This window comes from Epinephelus moara, chromosome 23, assembly GCF_006386435.1.
Source record: "Epinephelus moara isolate mb chromosome 23, YSFRI_EMoa_1.0, whole genome shotgun sequence".
Classification (NCBI taxonomy): Eukaryota; Metazoa; Chordata; class Actinopteri; order Perciformes; family Serranidae; genus Epinephelus; species Epinephelus moara.
In genome coordinates, this window is record NC_065528.1 from 28,175,937 (window position 1) to 28,194,952 (window position 19,016).

Genomic DNA, 19,016 nt, shown 5'->3' on the forward strand with positions numbered 1-19,016 from the left:
AAGCCCCGCAGCTACACCACCAATCCTCCCCTGACCTCCGTCTCCCCTCGGCCCCTTGCTGTTCCACTGCCTCAGAGGATTCAGCCTCTCTTCTTGCCCGCTCAGCATCCAACACCTGTAGTTCCTCATCTGTACACTCCGGCTCAAACAGGTATGGCTCTGGATCTGTGTCCACTACAAGAAACTCCTCAAAATCGCGTTCAAAGTCGTCCACTGCAGCTACTATAGTCCGGAGATAACGTTAGGCTAAATAAACAACTGAGTTTTGTTTACAGGCTACGTCTGTGCCTGTGCCTGCTCACCGGCGTATCCCTCCGCGGATCACAGCGCAGGGCGTAAACACACTATAGTTCCGTGTATCAAACTTCTTCTAAAACGACTCTCGTTTTTCGAATTAATGTTTAAACATGTTTACTTTAAATGCACGTGCAGAAATGCCAGCTTCAGGGTTTCTGTAACGTTTATTTGTTCACGTTTACCGAGCAGGCTACTGACCCCCTATAGACCTCAATTGTATTCGCTAAGCTAAGCCGCAATGCTAACCGCTGAGACCCAGCCACTGGACGTACAGACACAAAAAAGATATCCATCATGTTGTCTCAATATGAAAATGATAGAGAAAGGGCATAACTCCCAAATCATCTGAGTATTCCTTTAAGGTTACGGTCTTGCTAGCTTTCCAAAAAAGTGACAAGACGATACAATGCAAGCCGACAAGAACGTGCATCAGGAACACAACACTGTATGACGCAAGGCGTGAGGCCCTGAGTGAAACGGCAACTTTTTATTGAGTCCCATGAACATACACTTGCAGAACTAATGACATTCCCATCACCTGTATTTTGTTTAGTGATGATTAGCAAATGTTAGTAATGTTAGCAAGACCCTGGGGCTCTACTCTGTTTTGGAGTCGGCCTCAAGTGGTCATTCGATGAACTGCAGTTTTTGGCACTTGGCCTCATTTTTCAGCCTCAGAGGTCACCGCTTGCTCTACACGCTGTTTTTCCTCACTGTGTCTCTCTGTCGTTGCTTATTGGCTTTTCTCTAGCCCTGTAACATTACCCTTACACTCACAGTCGCCTGCTTTCTCAGCTCAGCTGCCTGTTTTACCATTAGAGACTGACCTCTAGTGGCGCTACTGTGCACTGCATCACCTCAATACAGCATCTTCGTATCAGTTTAATAGAGGACGTCTGTATATTTTACAATATTGAAAATAACACCACCAGGATTTCTAAATATCCCAGTGTACGGTAATACCGTGATACTGTCTAAGCCTGCTTTATGATGGTGAGCTGTTTCTTAAGAGGTACGTCTTCAATAAGAAATAAAGGCCTTTGTGCTGCCACAAAGAGAGGAGAGACTACAATAACTGTTACATACACTGTTTGGTTGTTTATTGTGAGCATAGTTTTATGTTCTACTCCTACACTTGACCTTTGCCAGGTAATTACTCGTTAATACAGTAACATGGGTGCTTAAGCACACAGGCAGCGTATTGTAAGTCTACCTTGGAGAATTTATTCTTGTGGGATCACCATGTTGTGTGCTTTTACTCCTCTGGCTGGAGATTTACATTAGTCATTCCCTGCTGCACATCAGTGTGTCCCCCTCCCACTGCAATCTTGAGTGAACATCTGCTCTCTAAATGAGAGGAACCTCTGCATGCATACTGTATGTGAGGATGAGACACACTGCTTTATGCAACAGCTCTGCTGCACACACAGAATCCAGCATCAGCCGCTGCTTGAAGCTCAGCTTAAAGGTCAAAAAGTTTGCACACACCATTTTTCTCATTTCTCGTCATGACCAGCAACGTCTCAAGTGATCAGTTTGTGGTTTGGAGACTTAGCATCTGCTACGCATTCATCTAAAGACACGAACACAATAAGAAAAGTGTGACCATGGTGTGTCTTCTGAGAGAATATATGATGAATGTACTTTCCCTGCAGAGGTGTTACTTGCTGCAGTGCTAACAGGATGTGGTGTGCAAAGTGATTCAAAACAAGAGAGTATCTGAGGGGGACCTTCTCTAACAAGGTTTGCTGTAATTTCATGTTCCTGTAATGTTCCCCACATGGCTTACTGGTGCTGGGAGCTGTCACACAGAGACAAAACAGCTTCACCTGACAGCTCTGACAAGATGAATGCAGTTTGTGAGGAGACAGCCGTGTCGAACCAGGATGAATTGCCGATCAAATGCAGATGTGTCCCAGTGAAGGATTTGTTTTATGGTGACTAATTTCATAGACATTTCTCAGGCTGCACACCTGTAGGGTTACCATCTGGTCACATTAATTTAGCAGTGTATTGTGTCACAGTGGCATCTGTAATAAAGCATAAAGCATAGGGAGACTTGTGACTGAAGCGCTGTTTCCACCGAGCAGGATGGTTCAGTTCGATTTTTTTTTTCCGTTTCCACTGTGAAAAGTTGTGGATGGTACCGACAGAACCGTTCTGTACTGTCCCCATTTTTGGATGTGTTGCTGCCTCTCACAGCAGCTGGAGCCTGAGAAAAAATAACTTCATTCACTGGGCCGACTGCCGGCAACTTTTAAGGTGGAACGTTAACTTGTAATGTGCAATAATAAATAAGGTAGTATTAAAAAGGTCTTTATAAGTCTAAAATTTGGTTATATTCCCGATGGCCTCATCTTTTTCCTCAGCCATTGCATTTCCTACATTACAGTGATGTACATTACGTTAGCTTGCTAAATTGTTATCCTCAGTGGCAGCTGCTAGAAATTTTGGGACGGTGTTATCTCCTTTCCTTTCATAAAGGATGGTCCAGTGTATCCTTTGCTAAAGGAGATAAGAAAGGCACCACCGAAGCTCCTGTTCTCAGCATTTAAAGAATTCGCCCAGCTCTTATCTTGGCTGCACTTATATACTTCCAGGTTCACTCAGTCAGAAACATTCCTGAGCAAAAAAGACTATTTGACCACTACAGCCTTGGACTTGACCTGCAGGACTTCAAATCTGAGACTTGCTCTGACAGACTTGACTTGGATTTTTTTCTGTCTGTGTAATGGAAGAAGGGCAACACAGTGAGATGGGAGCCGTCACTGGTCAGAGGGGTGAACTTCTGAAGCCATCTGATGCTGTGGGAACATCTGCTTTCTCTGTTCTGACATGACAAGCTTCTTTATTTAGCAGGATGTACCAGTGAAGGGCACATAGGACAGACCATGGGAATGTGAAGTCCAGTAAAACTAGAAGCTGGCTGCTCTGTCTTTAGCGGAGTCCTCCCACAACCAGTCTGTTGATTCACATTATTCAGACAGACGGGAGAGCAGAGATTTTAAATGTCTGCCCTTTCACATGATGTTGCTCTGTGCTTCCAAAAGGCCCGTCACTCCTCCACGTTGTGTCAGTTAACGTTAAGATTATGAATATAAACAGAGCTAGCCAGAATACATATTTTTATTAGGCAGAGAAAATACTGTTCAGAAGAAGAGAAACACCAAAAATAAATTTCTGTCATACATTGAATCCTCTCATACGGCGTAGGAAGGTCACTAGTACATCAAAGAGAAACAAACATTGCCAATCTACGCAATGATGACCTCCGTGACAACCCAGTTACCAGAATAAAATGTTGTCATTATACGTTTCTGCAAACCAAGGATATGCTACAATTGTATGATTCATGTATATGACGTAGTTGAGATAAGATGTGTATGAGCTCTGTTTCTCATCAGGAGGAGAGGGGAGGGGATGGTGGATGGTGTGACACCTCAGTGAGACGGCTGGCAAGCAGCAGACCACTGTTTGAGACTAGCATACAACAAAAGCAGGTATTTTTTGTCAGAACATTTCCAGCTTCCTTTTTTAACGATAGGTTGGCACATTTCCAGCTGTGTTTGTAGTGATTAAAGTGGGTATTTTTTAACCACAGGTCGGGGCTTGTCCAGCCATGTCTGTAGCAACAAAACTGGATATTTTTAATAAGAGTTAGGAACATTTCTATCTGTGTTTGTAGCGACAAAATTGGGTATTTTTTAATGGGTCCATGTCATTGGTCCGACAGCCCATTGGTCCGACAGCCCATTAGTCCGATGGTCCGCAGTGCTGAACGGCTACCGGCGGGCGTATTTCTGCCTTGATGGTGCGCCGCGACCGGCTCTGGGTCAGCTGGGAAAGGCTTGAGGTGAAGCAGGCTCACGGCTTATGTGTTTGCCACTTTCTTTTTCATTTTAACCCATACCATGATCTTTTCCTGACCCTAACCAAGTGGTTTTTGTGCCTAAACCTAACCAGACCTTAACCACAGGGCATCATGATGATTTCGGAATGGACTTTGGAACAATGGGTTTAATATGGTCGGAACAATGGGATGTCGGAATAACGGGCAGTTCCCTTTTTTAATGACTTGTCAGGACATTTTTCAGTCATGTATCTAGCGACAAAGGCTGGTATTTTCTTAATGACACGTTGGCACATTTCCAGCTGTATCTGTAGTGATTAAAGTGGGTATTTTTTAACCACAGGTCGGGGCTTGTCCAGCCATGTTTGTAGCGACAAAACTGGATATTTTTAACAGAGTTAGGAACATTTTTAGCTGTGTTTGTAGCGACAAAAGTGGGTCTTTCTTAATGACACGCTGGCACATTTCCAGCTGTATTTGTAGTGATTGATAGCGACAAAATTGGGTATTTTTAATGACATGTCGCGACATACTGACAAAGGCCAGTATTATTTTAACAACAGGTTGGGACATTTCCAGCCCTGTTTTTAGCAAAAAAAAGCAGGTAGTTTTTAATGAGTTGGGACATGTCCAGCCGTGTTTGCAGTGGAAAAAAGCTGGTATTCTTTGTGACATGTCTGACCATGTCCACCTGCAATTATTTTTTAATGACAGGTTGGGTCATTTCCAGCCCTGTTTGTAGCTTTAAAAGCAGGTAACAACAGGTTGGGGCATGTCCAGTTGTGTTTGCAGTGACAAAAGCTGGTATTTTTTAATGAGAGTTTGGGGCATTTTCAGCTGTGTTTGCAGTGACAAAAGTGAGTACTTCTAAATGATAGTTCAGAACATTTCCAGCCATGTTTGTAATGACAAGAGTGGGTCCTTTTTAACAAGAATCTGGGACGTGTTTATAGCGACAAAAACAGATAATTTTTAGCAACAGGTCGGGCCATTACCAGCTCTTTTTGTAGAAACCAAACCGGTTGTTTTAAGCTTTGTAGTCATGTATTGTAATGATGTTTTCCTAACACTAACAAAGTGGTTTTGTGTGTAAAGTTCATGATAACCACAGCATTGTCTAAACATGAAATTGAAAATTGAAACGTTCATGTTTTAACATATTCGCTACATATGAAATGTATATCCATGGTTTGTAGAAATGTACTGTGTCAAAGTTTGTTCTGGCAACTCGGTTGTCCATGAAGAGGTTTGATGGATATTGTAGCACAGTCAAAAGCACGGCACGGCTCAGGTGTTGTTAAAGCACAGCATGATCTGAGGCAGTTCTTGCTTCTCCAAACTATGAGAACACTGAGAGACGAGAGAGGCAGGTGACACTGTAGTGGGGAGTTCTTCTCTTGTGACAAACATGAGGCGTCAAAGTTAATAACATCAGCCAAAAAAAGGTGGTAAATACACAAAGAAGACCGGTCTTCTGAATAGAGAGGTTGATGAGTTTGAAGAGTGGCCTTGGCACAGAGCACAGCCTCAGCCGAGTGATGAAAATCTCCTGAAAGAGGCAGAGAGGGAAGGCAGCTGGGGTCGGCTTTTGGCAGCTTGTTCAGACTGGAGCTCGGCGGACCGGTTCGGGGGGAAGATAGGACGAATTCCACTTTTTCCCCATGTGAAACACAAGCCCAAAACAAGGCATGAAAAACCCTGCTTCGACTCCTGACGCACGCATACACACGTAAACACACACATACAGCCCCTTCAGACACAATCAGACTAGTACACAAACATGCAGACTTATACAAAGGCAGAACTTTACAAAGTCATGCAGATGGAATGTTTTTGATATTTCTGTAGCTGAGTCAAATATGTTTTGCTGGCTGGCCTGACGTCTATTTTTATCAGGAGGGATTTATAGGGAACTACTGTAATTGAGTCTAGGCTGTCATGACAGACTGGAAATGTGCTCCTGGAAAACTTCACCACATCAGTCTTTTGATGGGGAAAAAAAGAGCAAAGGGGCTTTACAAAGCTGAATATAAGTACATCAGAAAAGGTGGTGTTTTCCTCAGATCTCTTTTTAAAATTCTAGATGAGAACCCGTCCTTGTCTCTAAAAGAGGTAGCCTGATCCAAACCTAATTACACAGAAAACTTCTCAAATGTTCCTCTTACACACTAGGAAAGGGGATCCTGAGTACCGACACTTTATAGTTAAGTCATGTTGATTCTGAAAGGAATAGTTTGACATTTTGGGAAAGAAATATTTTCACATTCTTGACGAGATTAGGTTGAGAAGATTGATAACTCTCTCATGTCTGCACAGTAAATATGAAGCTGTAGCTGGTTAGCTTAGCTTAGCACTAAGACTGGAAACAGGGAGAAACAGCTAGCCTGGCTCAGTTTAAACGTCAGTCAAACAAGGTTTAATGGTTTAATTCGTACGATCACTGAAATGGAAAATATGCCAAGTTGCGGTGTTACGTGGGTTTATTTAATAGACTATTTCTCAGCCAGGTGCAGACTACTTTCTACGTTTGCATTGTACATTTCTACAAACCACAGATATGTTACATTTGTATGTTATCATGTCGTGGATACGTTGAAACTTTACATTTCAACAATGCTGTGATTAAAGTGTGGATATGTTTCGGCACAAAAACCACTTGGTGATGGTTAGAAAAAGCTCATGTTTTGCCACTTTTCGTGGCACTGTCTTCACAAGAAACACATAAATGTCTTGGTAAGAAAATAGCCACTATTTATCATACTATTCCTGGTGGAAATACAGCGATGGTTTGCTAAAAAACACCCACATTTGAAGATTAAACAGCCGCTGAAAAAACACCAGTGTCTCGCTAAAACACAACCAGGTTTGTTGTGTGGTGGTGTCAAACAGTGTTCTGCAGCTTTGCAGTCGTCTCGCCTAGGTGACAAGCCATCCACCATCCCCTCTACCTCCTGATGACTACAGCCTGATTTATAATTGGGCGCGAAACACTTTTGGATAGTGTCGATCGGGTTTTTTTGTCACGTTTAGTAAGGGCGTAATCTGCACAGCCAGCTTTTTAAAATCAGAGAAATATCCCGTACATGTGTTTTTAATTTATTGACCGTATACTCAATGATTGATCTGTTCCCAGTCTGTCTGCTAGTTGCAGATTCCCCTCGCCCATAGATTTTTGTTGTTGGACATAAATTAGTCCATCTACATACTTTGACCATCATAACGTGTAACATTATGATGGTCAGTTTATTTAAGAGAATTTATCAGCAGTGAGGTAAAAATCTAGTTGTGGTTGGAGCAGTGCTAGCAGTAACGTTACAGAAAGCAAAAACCTAAATGTATCTTCGTAAACTGATGATCAAAAAAATAAACCAAAAAAAAAAAAGTCTATATTTGTAGTTACAGTTACGCCTTATTTCCACTTGCGTATATATACGGAGATGAGGCATTCGGAAGTCCATTCGTTCCCATGGGAATCTCCATGATATTGGATGTTTAAAATTTAAGTGTGCTAGCTTTGCTAACAGGCTGCTAACTAGCTAACAGGCTATTTCCTTCTGTTCAGTTGCCTGTTGGTCGTCAAGTGAGTTTGTTTAAATAAAAAGAATTTGTTTATCAAATTTGAACACATTGTGCATCTGAGTAATGTTATTCTGTTACACAGTCAGATCGTCACTGACTCGTTTAACCGCTCATACGTCTTTTTAATTAAATATATCACGAAAGATGCCACATACCTGGCAGGCCAACATATTCATGTATTTGTTGCCATACAAAATTGCTCTTGTTTTTGTCCCAGTAATGTTCCAAGCTCATATTCCAAACTACTGGATGGCTAAAAACGGACATAATTAGCTTCTCCGTCATGGCTACAGGTAGTTTCTATCAGGTTTCTATCCATCTGTAAAGAAATGCACTTCCTTGCGTTGGACACTAGAGGCATCATCCGTATATTTACGAATCTGCGGACACCAGTTACATACAGGAGTGGAAACAAAGCAATAGGCATGAGGTTTTCTGTTGGTTTAATTTTAGGGTTAAGGCGAATATTAGGTGGATAAACAACTTTTTCAGCTATGGTTTTGCTAATTTATCCAAAAAGTGAGCCAACGAAAACGTGCATGAAGCACACAACGCTCTGTGTGGCGCAGGATGTAAGGCACCGGCCCCGGGTGAAAAAACAGATTCTTAGGGACTCCCTCGTATTTACTGCACAGTCATGAGTGTGATATCTTCTCATTTCACTTGGTAAGAACTATCCCAAAATGTTAAACTTTTCCTTTAAGATCATCTACAGTGATTTACAGTGAACACTTTTTATTTACTTGCTGATTTAAAGTCATTTTCGTTCAGCCAAATCACAAAATATTCCACTAAAGTTCACTTTATTGATTATAATGGTTTTCCCTTTTAAAGATCATCAGTGTACCCAAGCAGAGAAGTTGGTTTTAATATACAATATAATCATAAAGAATGATTAGACTCTCAGAGATCGGATCGGTTTCACCCGCTCTGTAAACTAGACTAATTTTAATATAAGATAATCATGGTGAGTGTCTTAATTCTACAAACACAATGATGTAAACTCAAGAACGACGGTGGCCGATGCTCATCCATGTTCTGGCAGTGTGTGAGAGACACTGTGATCGGACTCGTCCAGACACAAACGGCACTGCGCCACGTTGCTGCAACCGGTCGAGACTCGAGGGAGTGGTTGCCGCCGTCGAGTTGGGCTCACAGGTTCTCGTTGGTGTCGTGTTGGCAGTGGCTGTCGGTCGAAGGGTTCAGGAAGGGCAGCTCCTCGCCGCAGCCCTCCAGCTTCAGGACCCGACTGCTCAGGTCCAGGCAGCACTGTGAGAGGAAGCACACAGTGGAACATGATTAGTGGGGGTCGTGACTCAGGGAGATAATCCTCCCAAAAGGGTTCGCACAACAAATCTGAGGGGTCAGCAGATAATTAGCAAGATAAAATACAATGAACATGGATTCTGCAATGCAAAACAATCCTTCTTTATTCAGGCTTCTCTGTAATTAAGGATATTTTCTTGTGAAATACGAGATATTTTTACCCCCTGGGGACTCCTAAATTACAAAAAAATTAACATTCTGGGAGGGAAAACTAAACTGGTTGATAGTGAAAGTAATTTTGCCTTGTTTTAAGGAACTGCGAGCAAAAAAAAAAGTGAGAAACACTGCACTACATTGCTCAAATTAGCTTTGTCCTTTAGTTTAACTGTAATTCTAATGTCTGTCTCCAATAGATATAAAATGATTCATCAGTAGACAGAAGTTTAATAAACAAAACACCAAATATTCTTTTATTTTCAGCTTTTCAAATGTGATTATTTGCTGCTTTTCTCAGTTTTATATTGTCAGTAATTGAATATCTTTGGATTTGGGACTGTTGAACAAACAAAAAAGCAATTTGAAGACGACACATCACATTCATGTATTATCCTCGTGTTGCTAATGTTCTTAAATCAGTCTGCATCCAATTTAACTGAGATACATGCTGTAAATTATCCATATCACCATGAAAAACCCAGTCCCTCTATAGTTCATCGCATTAGTTGCATACACTTATACATGATTGTTCTGTTAATACCATACTGTCTTAGTTGTTGGTTCAACATTCCAGCTACAGTTCCTCTGACATTTAAGAGTATTTCTTGTTCATCTGGACGGACGAATAACTAATATGTTCCTGAAGAAGCTTCAGAAGATAATGATTGTAACATAGTGATAATATTATTATCTCACTAATTATATAAAATTACATAAAGACACAGTTCGCCCCAGTATCAAAAACAAAATATTTCTCCTCTTACCTGTAGTGCTGTTTATCAGTCTAAATTGTTTTGGTGTGAGTTGCAGAGTGTTGGAGATATCAGCTGTAGAGATGTCTGCCTTCTCTCCAATATAATGGAACTAGATGACACTCAGCTTGTGGTGCTCAAAGCACCTAAAGAATAAATTTGAAAAACTCAACATCAATGTCTCTTTCCAGAAATCATGACCCAGAAGGAAGCGTGCATCGACTCATGGACGTGCTTACCTCGCACCCCTAAGCTAGCTAACGTTTCAGCTTAGCCGAGAAGGTCACGATTAATGTTTACAAGCCTCTTGTCCATGAGTAGATGCACGCTTCCTTCTGCGCAGTGATACAGTTGGCAGGTGTAGCTCAGTAGAAAGAAAATAGTTCCTACACGAAGCTGCTCACAACAAGGTCTGTGGATTATCTTGAGTAACCAGGTCATGATTCTTGGAAAGAGACATTGATGTTGAGTTCTTCAAATGTATTTTTGAAAGGCAGACATTTCTATGGCCGATATCTCCAACACATCTCCAAAACAACCCAGGCTCACTCCGATGTCATCTAAATCTGATGCTTGGCCAGTGACGTATTGATCGCGCTGGGATGAGTGGCTTGAAAACATGTAGCCTGCACTGGTTTTCACTGGGAGTGTTTAAAGTTTCTTGGGCTGATGAGATCAGTGTCATTTGTAGTTATTTTGATGACTCTTAATTTAATATTAAGTCAACACAGGCAGAAAATAGTGAAACACGCCCCTCACATCCTAAATCCAAAGGTAATGTCTTTGATTAAAATGGACCAACAATCCAAAACCCCAAAATATTCAGTTCAATAACCGATCAAATAAAACAAAAAGCAGCAAATCTTCACATTTGAAATGCTGAAACAAGGGAATGGTTGGTGTTTTTGCTTAAAAAACGAAGTAAAGCTGATTGTATATCATCAGAAGCTGCTATAATCACTTAAACATAGCACTCGAAGTGTGTAACATTAGGACGATGTTTATCTCTGAGTCAGTAGCAAACGGGTGAGTTGCTTTTGTCGCTCAAAAATCTCAGTAAACCCTGATCGTTTATAAGCCAGTAATCATAATGAATTACCTTATTGTTTATGAATATTTGCAGAGACAGCTCAGTGCAGGAGTGAGCTTCAGGGGAAATGTTCGTCTTACATTACAAAGTCCTTAAGGGCTAATTCACAAAATGAAGAAAAAAAGAGCTCATGTTCCCTGAATGCCCCGAAGTCCCACTCTAATTAGATTTTTAGGAGGATATTAACCAGATGCAGCAGATATAACAGTGATATAACCGAGAACCACCTTCAAATTCCCAGTGAGTATTTTTTATTAGGTTTAAATTGCATTTTCAAATGTGCAAACTCAAAAATTCCACCTCACAAGATGTCCTCAATTCGCTCTTATCTGGGTTTAACCTGCACAGTGGGGATCCTGCAGATAGAAATAACACCAGCCTTTTCCCCACAGATAACACCACAGACAGTACATCTCTTTTTAAGAACTTCTACCTCCATCTTTCCCCCTGAAATTGTATATTTTTTCAACCACAGTAGCATTTTTATTTCTTCTTCTCCTTCCCTTTTGCTTATTTTTAAAAGCCATGTGACCATTTCAGCTGCTTCTTTAAAAAAAACAAAAAAAAACACCAAAAGCCACATGATAAGGCAGAGAAAATATTAGCAAAGCAAATGAGGACCTTACGTTAAGTTCCAACAGAGTCTGAAGACCCAGGCACAGCTCAAACGCCTCATCCTCTGAAAGTGAAAAAGGAAAGATAAGGGGAGAGAGAGTGAATTTATGATTCCCGTCCACGAACATCCTCATCTGAAAACGCATACATTAACCTGAATCCAGGTTAAATCGTCAACACAACTAAATTATTCATTCTTGTGTTAATGAGTGCTGATAAGCGTATGGACTCGTGAGGATGGGTTTATGTTCTGAGGCTGCAAAGAGAGAGTTATGGAGCTGGGTGAGAATTTAATATCCATGAAAGAGTCAGGCAAGTGTTTTAAGGATCAAGACAGTAGGGGAGACCAGGGACGACTGAAACACTTTCAGTACCCACAATTATCTGGATATGTGTGTAATAGCCCTCGGATTTTGAAACCAAGTTCTTTATAACCTTTTTATTTTTATTTCTATTTTTACACAAGAATGACAAAGACGAGCAGTGCGGAGAGGGACAGGAAATCCATTGGGCTTATTTGGAGCCTCCATCAAAATGATGCAAAAAATTAGGCTGTACAGAACACACCATACATACATTTATATAATTAGATTGCACATTTATAGTTTGTGATATTTGGGAATGTGTGTGAGTACAGAGGTCAAGCAAGCTATTTATGTAATTAGTTAATGAACAATCAGAATTATGTTTTAGTTTTTTGTTCTGTTTGCATTGACTTTGTTCTTGGCTCTTCTCCTTGTTACCTCTGCCAAGGAGGTTATGTTTTCGCCGGCGTTGGTCTGTTTGTTTGTTTGTCTGTTTGTTTGTCTGCAAAATAACTCAAAAAGTTATGAACAGATTTTAAGGAAAGGTGGATAATGGGAGAAGGAACAGATGATAAAATTTTGGTGGTGATCGGTTGAAGCAAAGTGGATAAAATAATAAAGTCTATGGTCTGACAGCCTCAGTAGCAATTCCAATTTCTAAAGATGGTGAAAATAGCGCCATCTGGTGGCCGGACAGCACGTCTTGTTCTACATGCTAAATACTGTTGTAATTCTAAAGTTGAAATTAATGTTCTGTGCTGGAAAAAAAGAAAATGAAAAATACAAAAAAACATTATATTCTGTGTTGGTACAAAATAAAAACGAAATAAATACACCACAGTGTCTCCATGGTGAAGGCATATATAACCTAATAATGATAGTGATGCAAATAACCTAACTGTGATGCAGGCTGCAAAATCTGATGCAGAGGGGGAGGGAATATCACCTACTTGGCGGAGGTCTGCACTCTCTGAGTGCTTTTGTAGTTTTAGATCAGCTCATTTTAGGCTTTTTAAATTGTTCTCTCTTTTAAATGTGTTACAAATCCTTAAATTAAATATTTTGCAATCTGTTCAAATGTAATTAATTGTTATATTAGTGTTCATTATTATTATTTGGCACACTATTTTCCCAGGTCAAGAAAGTTCATGAGCTCCCCTGTTCACCTAAACTAACCTTACCAGGTGACACATGCATCTGACTATTTCAATTTGGTTATTTATGTTTTTCCTTACCTGCATCAAGGTGGACTATTATTGAGCTCTGTCTTTTAACATTTCCTCGTATACGGCATCAGAAAAAGGAGCTACATGGGAAATATTTCAGTCTGTTGTGGGTTAGATATGTTTCAGATGCGCACATTCACATGTGTGCAGACATGTATAGCTGAATTTTATTAATATGTGATGCCATTGCTTTTATTATGGCCTCTGGTCTAGTGGTGGGGGCCTGATCTTGTGGGAGTATAACGGGTTTTTTTTAAATGTTCAAGTCTGTGTTTTCTTTCTCTGAGTGCTTTTCTAGTTGTGTTTGTGGTCCTTTATCTTTGTTAGGACTGAATAACGGGAGGGAGGTTGAGATTAATCAAAGCAAGGACACAGTAACATTTCTATAATTTAATGGTTTGGGACTCTGGAAATCAGGTTTGACTTTCAAGGAATAGTTTGACTTTTTTGGAAAGACAGGATTTAGAGACGGAGAAAAACAAACTCTCTGTCCAAGGCCCAATCCCAATACACCCCTTAACCCTACCACTTGCCCCTACCCCTCCGTTTTGTGCGTTCACGCATAGGGGTAGGGATGTCCCGATTCTTGTTAAGGGAAAGGGCAAGGGCGGAGTGCTAGGGCTATATGGCCCTCCAAAAGGAGTTTATTCAGAGGCACACTCCAAAGCAAGTGCTACGGGAAATCTCCCAGAATGCCTTGCGAATCACCGGCAAGATGGCAGGGAACGCTTTGCACCCCTTAATATCTCCTCCTGTCTACGCATCTGTTCCACAACCAGCTTTTTTTTATCTTTGAGACCTGCTTTATTCCATACCGGTTTGCCTGAGCCAAGCCCCAGGCCTCCCCGGCCAAACTGAACATTACCTACAATCTCTGCATGCCTAAGAGCTGTGATAATACCATTATTGTCATAGTAGGGAGACAAAGAAGGAAAACACTACATGAAAAATTTCCCTGTCTATTTTCAGTATGATTGACCTGTTCTGTCATGCCCAACAAAATCAACATATCTGTCATTTTGATAATTTGGGTTTGTCACCCTTATAGTTTATAGTAATTGCAAGCAATAGCATTGGTTTCTTTGAAATCTGAACAATGTTACAATAATACCCCTATGTTTCATCATCACAGGGACTCCTCAGCAAACCAGACAGCTTATTCGGTATAGAGCAGATAATGAGCAGCGTTTCCAAAGATCTAAAAGTGCTGCCAAACCACTTTGGGAGTGAGTCATTTGTTTCAAAGTTGCTTGATCGCATACAAACATCTGTGTTTTGTGTTTTGTCAACATGATTGAGCTAGCAAAGCAGTTTTGTGTTGCTATGTGTGGTATTTATTCAGTTTTGGGAAATCACGATGTCTAGAAAGCATCAGTGGCTGCAGCTGACAGGGACAGCTAACAGCAGCAGCAAAGCTAACATCAGGACGTCATCTGTTAAAAGCGATCGTTGTCAGATACGACATGAAACTACTCCAGTTAGCTCAATCATGTTGTAACTAAGACATCCGCTGGAAAAAATATTTTTTTCATGGACCGTTTATTTATTTAGCTTACAGCCAGTAAGGGTACACACACGTTGACAGAAGTGAGGTTGGGGATACTCGTCTTTGATAGGCGGTTCTCCATCATCTTTGACTGGGGTACGGGGGACAACACCTACTTAGGAGACCGGAAATGTATACCATTTCATACAGTGGGAATATATTGTAGGTGGGCCATCTTGTAGTAATCCAGTATCTTTGGAACGACACATACATGCGCGTCACCGTTAGCGCTCCACACCAGAGCGCCGAGTGTGAACGCGCGCCAGTGATCTGTGACTGTCTATGGTCCTGATATGTCGCCCGCACAGCGTACATTTCAAATTCACATTCTACAAACAAACACGTGCAGATTTGGCGGCTGAAAAATTAGCAGCAGGCCCAGCACCAACAACAGTCGTTGATAAACTGGATGAAAAGAAAGAAAACAGATGTGAGTCGGTTGGTTCAGTAAATAAGCTAAAAAAATCGTATTTTCTGCCAACACATGTTGATGTTAGGCTAACTGAATGGCGTTCCTTGGCAACTCTTTGCTAGATAATGAGATGCTAACGAGCTAATAATAGCTGAGCTAAGTTTGGCAACTATTAGATCAATATTATATGCCAGAGAACATGAAATTCCACTTCACATGCTCCATCAGCAATCATAGATGTCATGTAGTGATGACACAGTTCACATTAATGTTTGTAGTAAGAAGACATGATAGAAACAGTCTGAATAAATAAAGTGTAAACACTATAAATAATAGCTCCTTCAGTGACAGTCTTCAGCATCCATGGTGTGTGAAGGAGAGACTTAGGAGAATAGAGATCCACTGCTCCCAGTAAAAACACCCAGTAAGAACACTGAGTCATATTTATGTAATAGATATTGGGTGTAAGTGCAACATTTTGCACACAGTTGTATTATAATGATTTTGGAGCATTTGCATTTTTGTTGATTTATTTTATTTATTTTTAACATGATGACTAACTTGTGTTGACATTATGGCTGTTCTTTAGCCTATATACATTCAGATGTTGTTTAATGAGTTACACAATTATAAAAGATACAGTATGTTTTCCTCAGGCTACAACAATCAAAATCTATGACTGTTGCATCTCAGATTGTCCCACTATTCACATGTCTTGCATCAATATATTTTATGTCAGATGACAAGTAGTAGAGAGACTGGAGGAGACGGAGGAGATGGAGGAGGAGAGGCAGGGAGAGAGACAGGAGGAGATAGAGGAGAGATAGGAGCCTCACAGGTGAGATTGAATCGTGAAGGATATATGTTGATAGTGAGATTCAGCATTGTGACTAGGGGTAAGTAAAAATATTCTGAAGATCCTGGAGTTGTTTTCTGCCTTTTTGATTGTTGCCTAGCTAAAGCTTTTTAGGTCTATACATAAACGACTCAGTAAGACTGACAGCTGATTTGCCCAAATATTTCTGCCATCAACAAGTGCGAAGGCTAGGGAGACATCATGGCTCATTTTAAGGAGCCTTTGCAGGTATGTCAAATTTTGCCTGAGAAAAGGACTGCCTCCTTCCTACGTCTCTGACCGAAGCAACCATGACAATATGCTATCAAGTGGGTAGCACTGGGCCTGAAAAAGATTCTATTAAAACCTGATAATCATAGGTATTATAATTTACCCTGGGAAGCACATACGGACAGATGTGGTGAAGTTATCAGTGTATATTCATGTAACTGATAACATTAGAGAATACATTAACCAAGTCATTCTTGTATTTAGTGTAGATATCTAAATATGCATTATAAAGCAGTGATCAGTTTCGCATGATGTGAAATTGTATTAAAAAATCATCAACGTACAGGTCGCCGCCATGGAGCACTTTTATGTCCCTACCAATGTGAAAATCAAACCTACGCCCTTGGTTTTAACTATTCATTTACTATTCATTTACTACTATTTACTATTCATTACTATTCATTTTTGTTATCATACAGGACATTGATCAGAGAACTTGGTCTGGAGGGAAAAATCACCCCACAGCAGGTTTCCATAAAGTGGGAAAATTTAAAGAAATAATATAAGGTAATCAGAGAAATTTGTTTCTAACTTACAGAGTTGCATGACAGTTCATGTGTGCATGTATTCTTTAACCCATTTTCCATCACAATTACTCAAGGTCTACTGTAAAAAATAAAAAGCCTTAAAGCATCATTTGTAATTCTTTTCATTATTTGTAATATTAAGTTATTACTATGTGTGTATGTGTGTGTTTATTGCAGGAGCTAAAAAACCCCAAAACAGGATCAGGAACTGATGGCGGTGAAGTCACAGCTGCTACCTGGCAGTTCTTTGGGGACATGCATGAGGTGTTGGGGGCCAGGCCTTCAATGGACCCTCCTGTTGTGGTCGCATCTTTTGGTCCTGATGCTGATCCCACAACAATTGTTTTAGTAAGGTTTTAAGATTAGCTACAATCACATTTACATAAAAACATACATTCACATTTAAATAAATAAAAGGAATATATTGTGAACATAGCTATTATATATTATATGCAACAAATACACTGTAAAAATTGTTAAGCTCAATAAGTTATCATAACTTGTTTCTATCATTTACTTCCAATTAACATAATGAGTTATGAAATTTCAACTTAATGAGTTATTGATATCCCAACTCAAGGTTTTAAGCCAGTTCAGTGAAATGGAAATTTCAATGTGTCAACACTTAACAGACTGAGACTTATGAGTTTTCAGTGTTAACCGGATCTCTCAGAAACTGATCATGATCGTGGTGTGACAGCAATATTAATGCGCCGTAAAAATAGTGCTGGTTGAAATTTCGTCTTGATCTGATAAGGGACTAATAATTATGGTATAATATTTTTAAAAACTTGAGCAGGGGCTCCACCCGGTTGCAGCTGTCTATTAACAGAAGAAGAGGTATACTAGCTGAGCAGATTGAGAACGGTGAAAGGAGAAATGGCGGATGACTACTGTTTGTTGGCAAGGTCAGGATCAGGCCTGGCGGCAGTACAGTAACAGCACGTCATTTGGATGAGGGGCTGCCAAGGAGCAGGCGGGAAGCGGGCGAGGAACAATGAAATAAGATAAGTGGTTGTATTTATCACATTATTAATCTAACCCAATTCGTAAATTGGTTCAGAAGAAATTAATTTATGTCTGTAACATTTCTAAACACAGGATAGTCGAGCCTAACATTAGTTACAGTCCTTAGGTCTTAATTTACGTTACTTTTTAAACTTTCAGTAAAAAGAAATGCAAGAAATTATTAAAAGTTTTATAACATTCACCCCCACAGAAGCACATTCATGGCGCTTGGTGAACGTTTTGCATGGTTTGTAACGAGTTAGCGGCCTCACAGGAGGCTCTGTGTCAGTAATTAGTTGCGGCCCGTGTCGCGTGTGTGCGCGCGCGCGGCGTCCGTTTAGTTAGCAATTAGCTGTAGCTTATGCTGTGTTGTTTGTGACGTTACTTGAGTTAGCGGCTTCACACGAGGCTCTGTGTCAGTGATTAGTCGTGGCCTGTGTGTGTGTGTGTGTGTGTGTGTGTGTGTGTGTGTGTGTGCGCGCGCGCCCGTTTAGTTAGCAAATAGCCGTAGCGCATGCTGTGTGGTTAGCAGTTGAGATAGCGGCTGAGCACGAGGCTCTGTGTCAGTAATTAGTCGTGGCCCGTGTTGTGTGTGTGTGTGTGTGCGCGCGCGCGGCGTCCGTTTTGTTAATTAGTAATTAGCCGTAGCATATGCTGTGTTGCTTGTAACGAGTAACGGCTTCACAATAGCCTCTGTGTTGATGTCAATAATTAGCAGTGACTCATGCTGTGTTGCTACCGGGCAGCTCTAGAAAAATTGAGATGATACTTAAAGGCACTGTTGACAACAAAGTAGCTATTGGCTGTCCTAAAAGTCGCTAGAAGTCGCCATAGATATATATACATAGATGCCGCACCCTGGCTTGTGGGATGCGTCAATACCGCCGCCATGTTGCCTAGGTGCTCTGACCGGTTCAGACCCGTGTCAGACTCGGCAAAAATGCCACATTTTGCTCTGCATTTGGGTGTACGAACAAAAGAAGTGTTAAAACCGAGCAGAAGGGAATAACATTCCACAGGTAATAAGTTGTTTTACAATATTTTACTGTTACGAACATGTTTAATGAGATATATATCTCAAAAAGTGATCCTTCTTTTAAGCTAATCAAGTAAAGTAACTGTCCTGATCTGGTCCTAATGCCAAATTAAGCTAACGCTATGTCACACAACTTAAAGAAAAAGGGTTAACCTTTATATAATA

The 19,016-nt window shown here is 40.6% G+C and overlaps 1 protein-coding gene across 1 annotated transcript in view; it reads right to left on the minus strand.

The window, feature by feature from the left end:
• Positions 1 to 3,405: 3,405 nt before the first annotated feature.
• nrip2 (nuclear receptor interacting protein 2) overlaps positions 3,406 to 19,016 on the minus strand; it is an 82,220-nt gene continuing 66,609 nt past the window's right edge. Inside the window, exons 5-6 of the mRNA XM_050036848.1 lie at positions 11,677 to 11,729; positions 3,406 to 8,995 (exon numbers count right to left, since the gene is read on the minus strand). Of these exons, the coding sequence (XP_049892805.1) occupies positions 8,879 to 8,995; positions 11,677 to 11,729 (170 nt within the window). The 3' untranslated portion in view covers positions 3,406 to 8,878. The remainder of the gene's footprint in view (positions 8,996 to 11,676; positions 11,730 to 19,016) is intronic.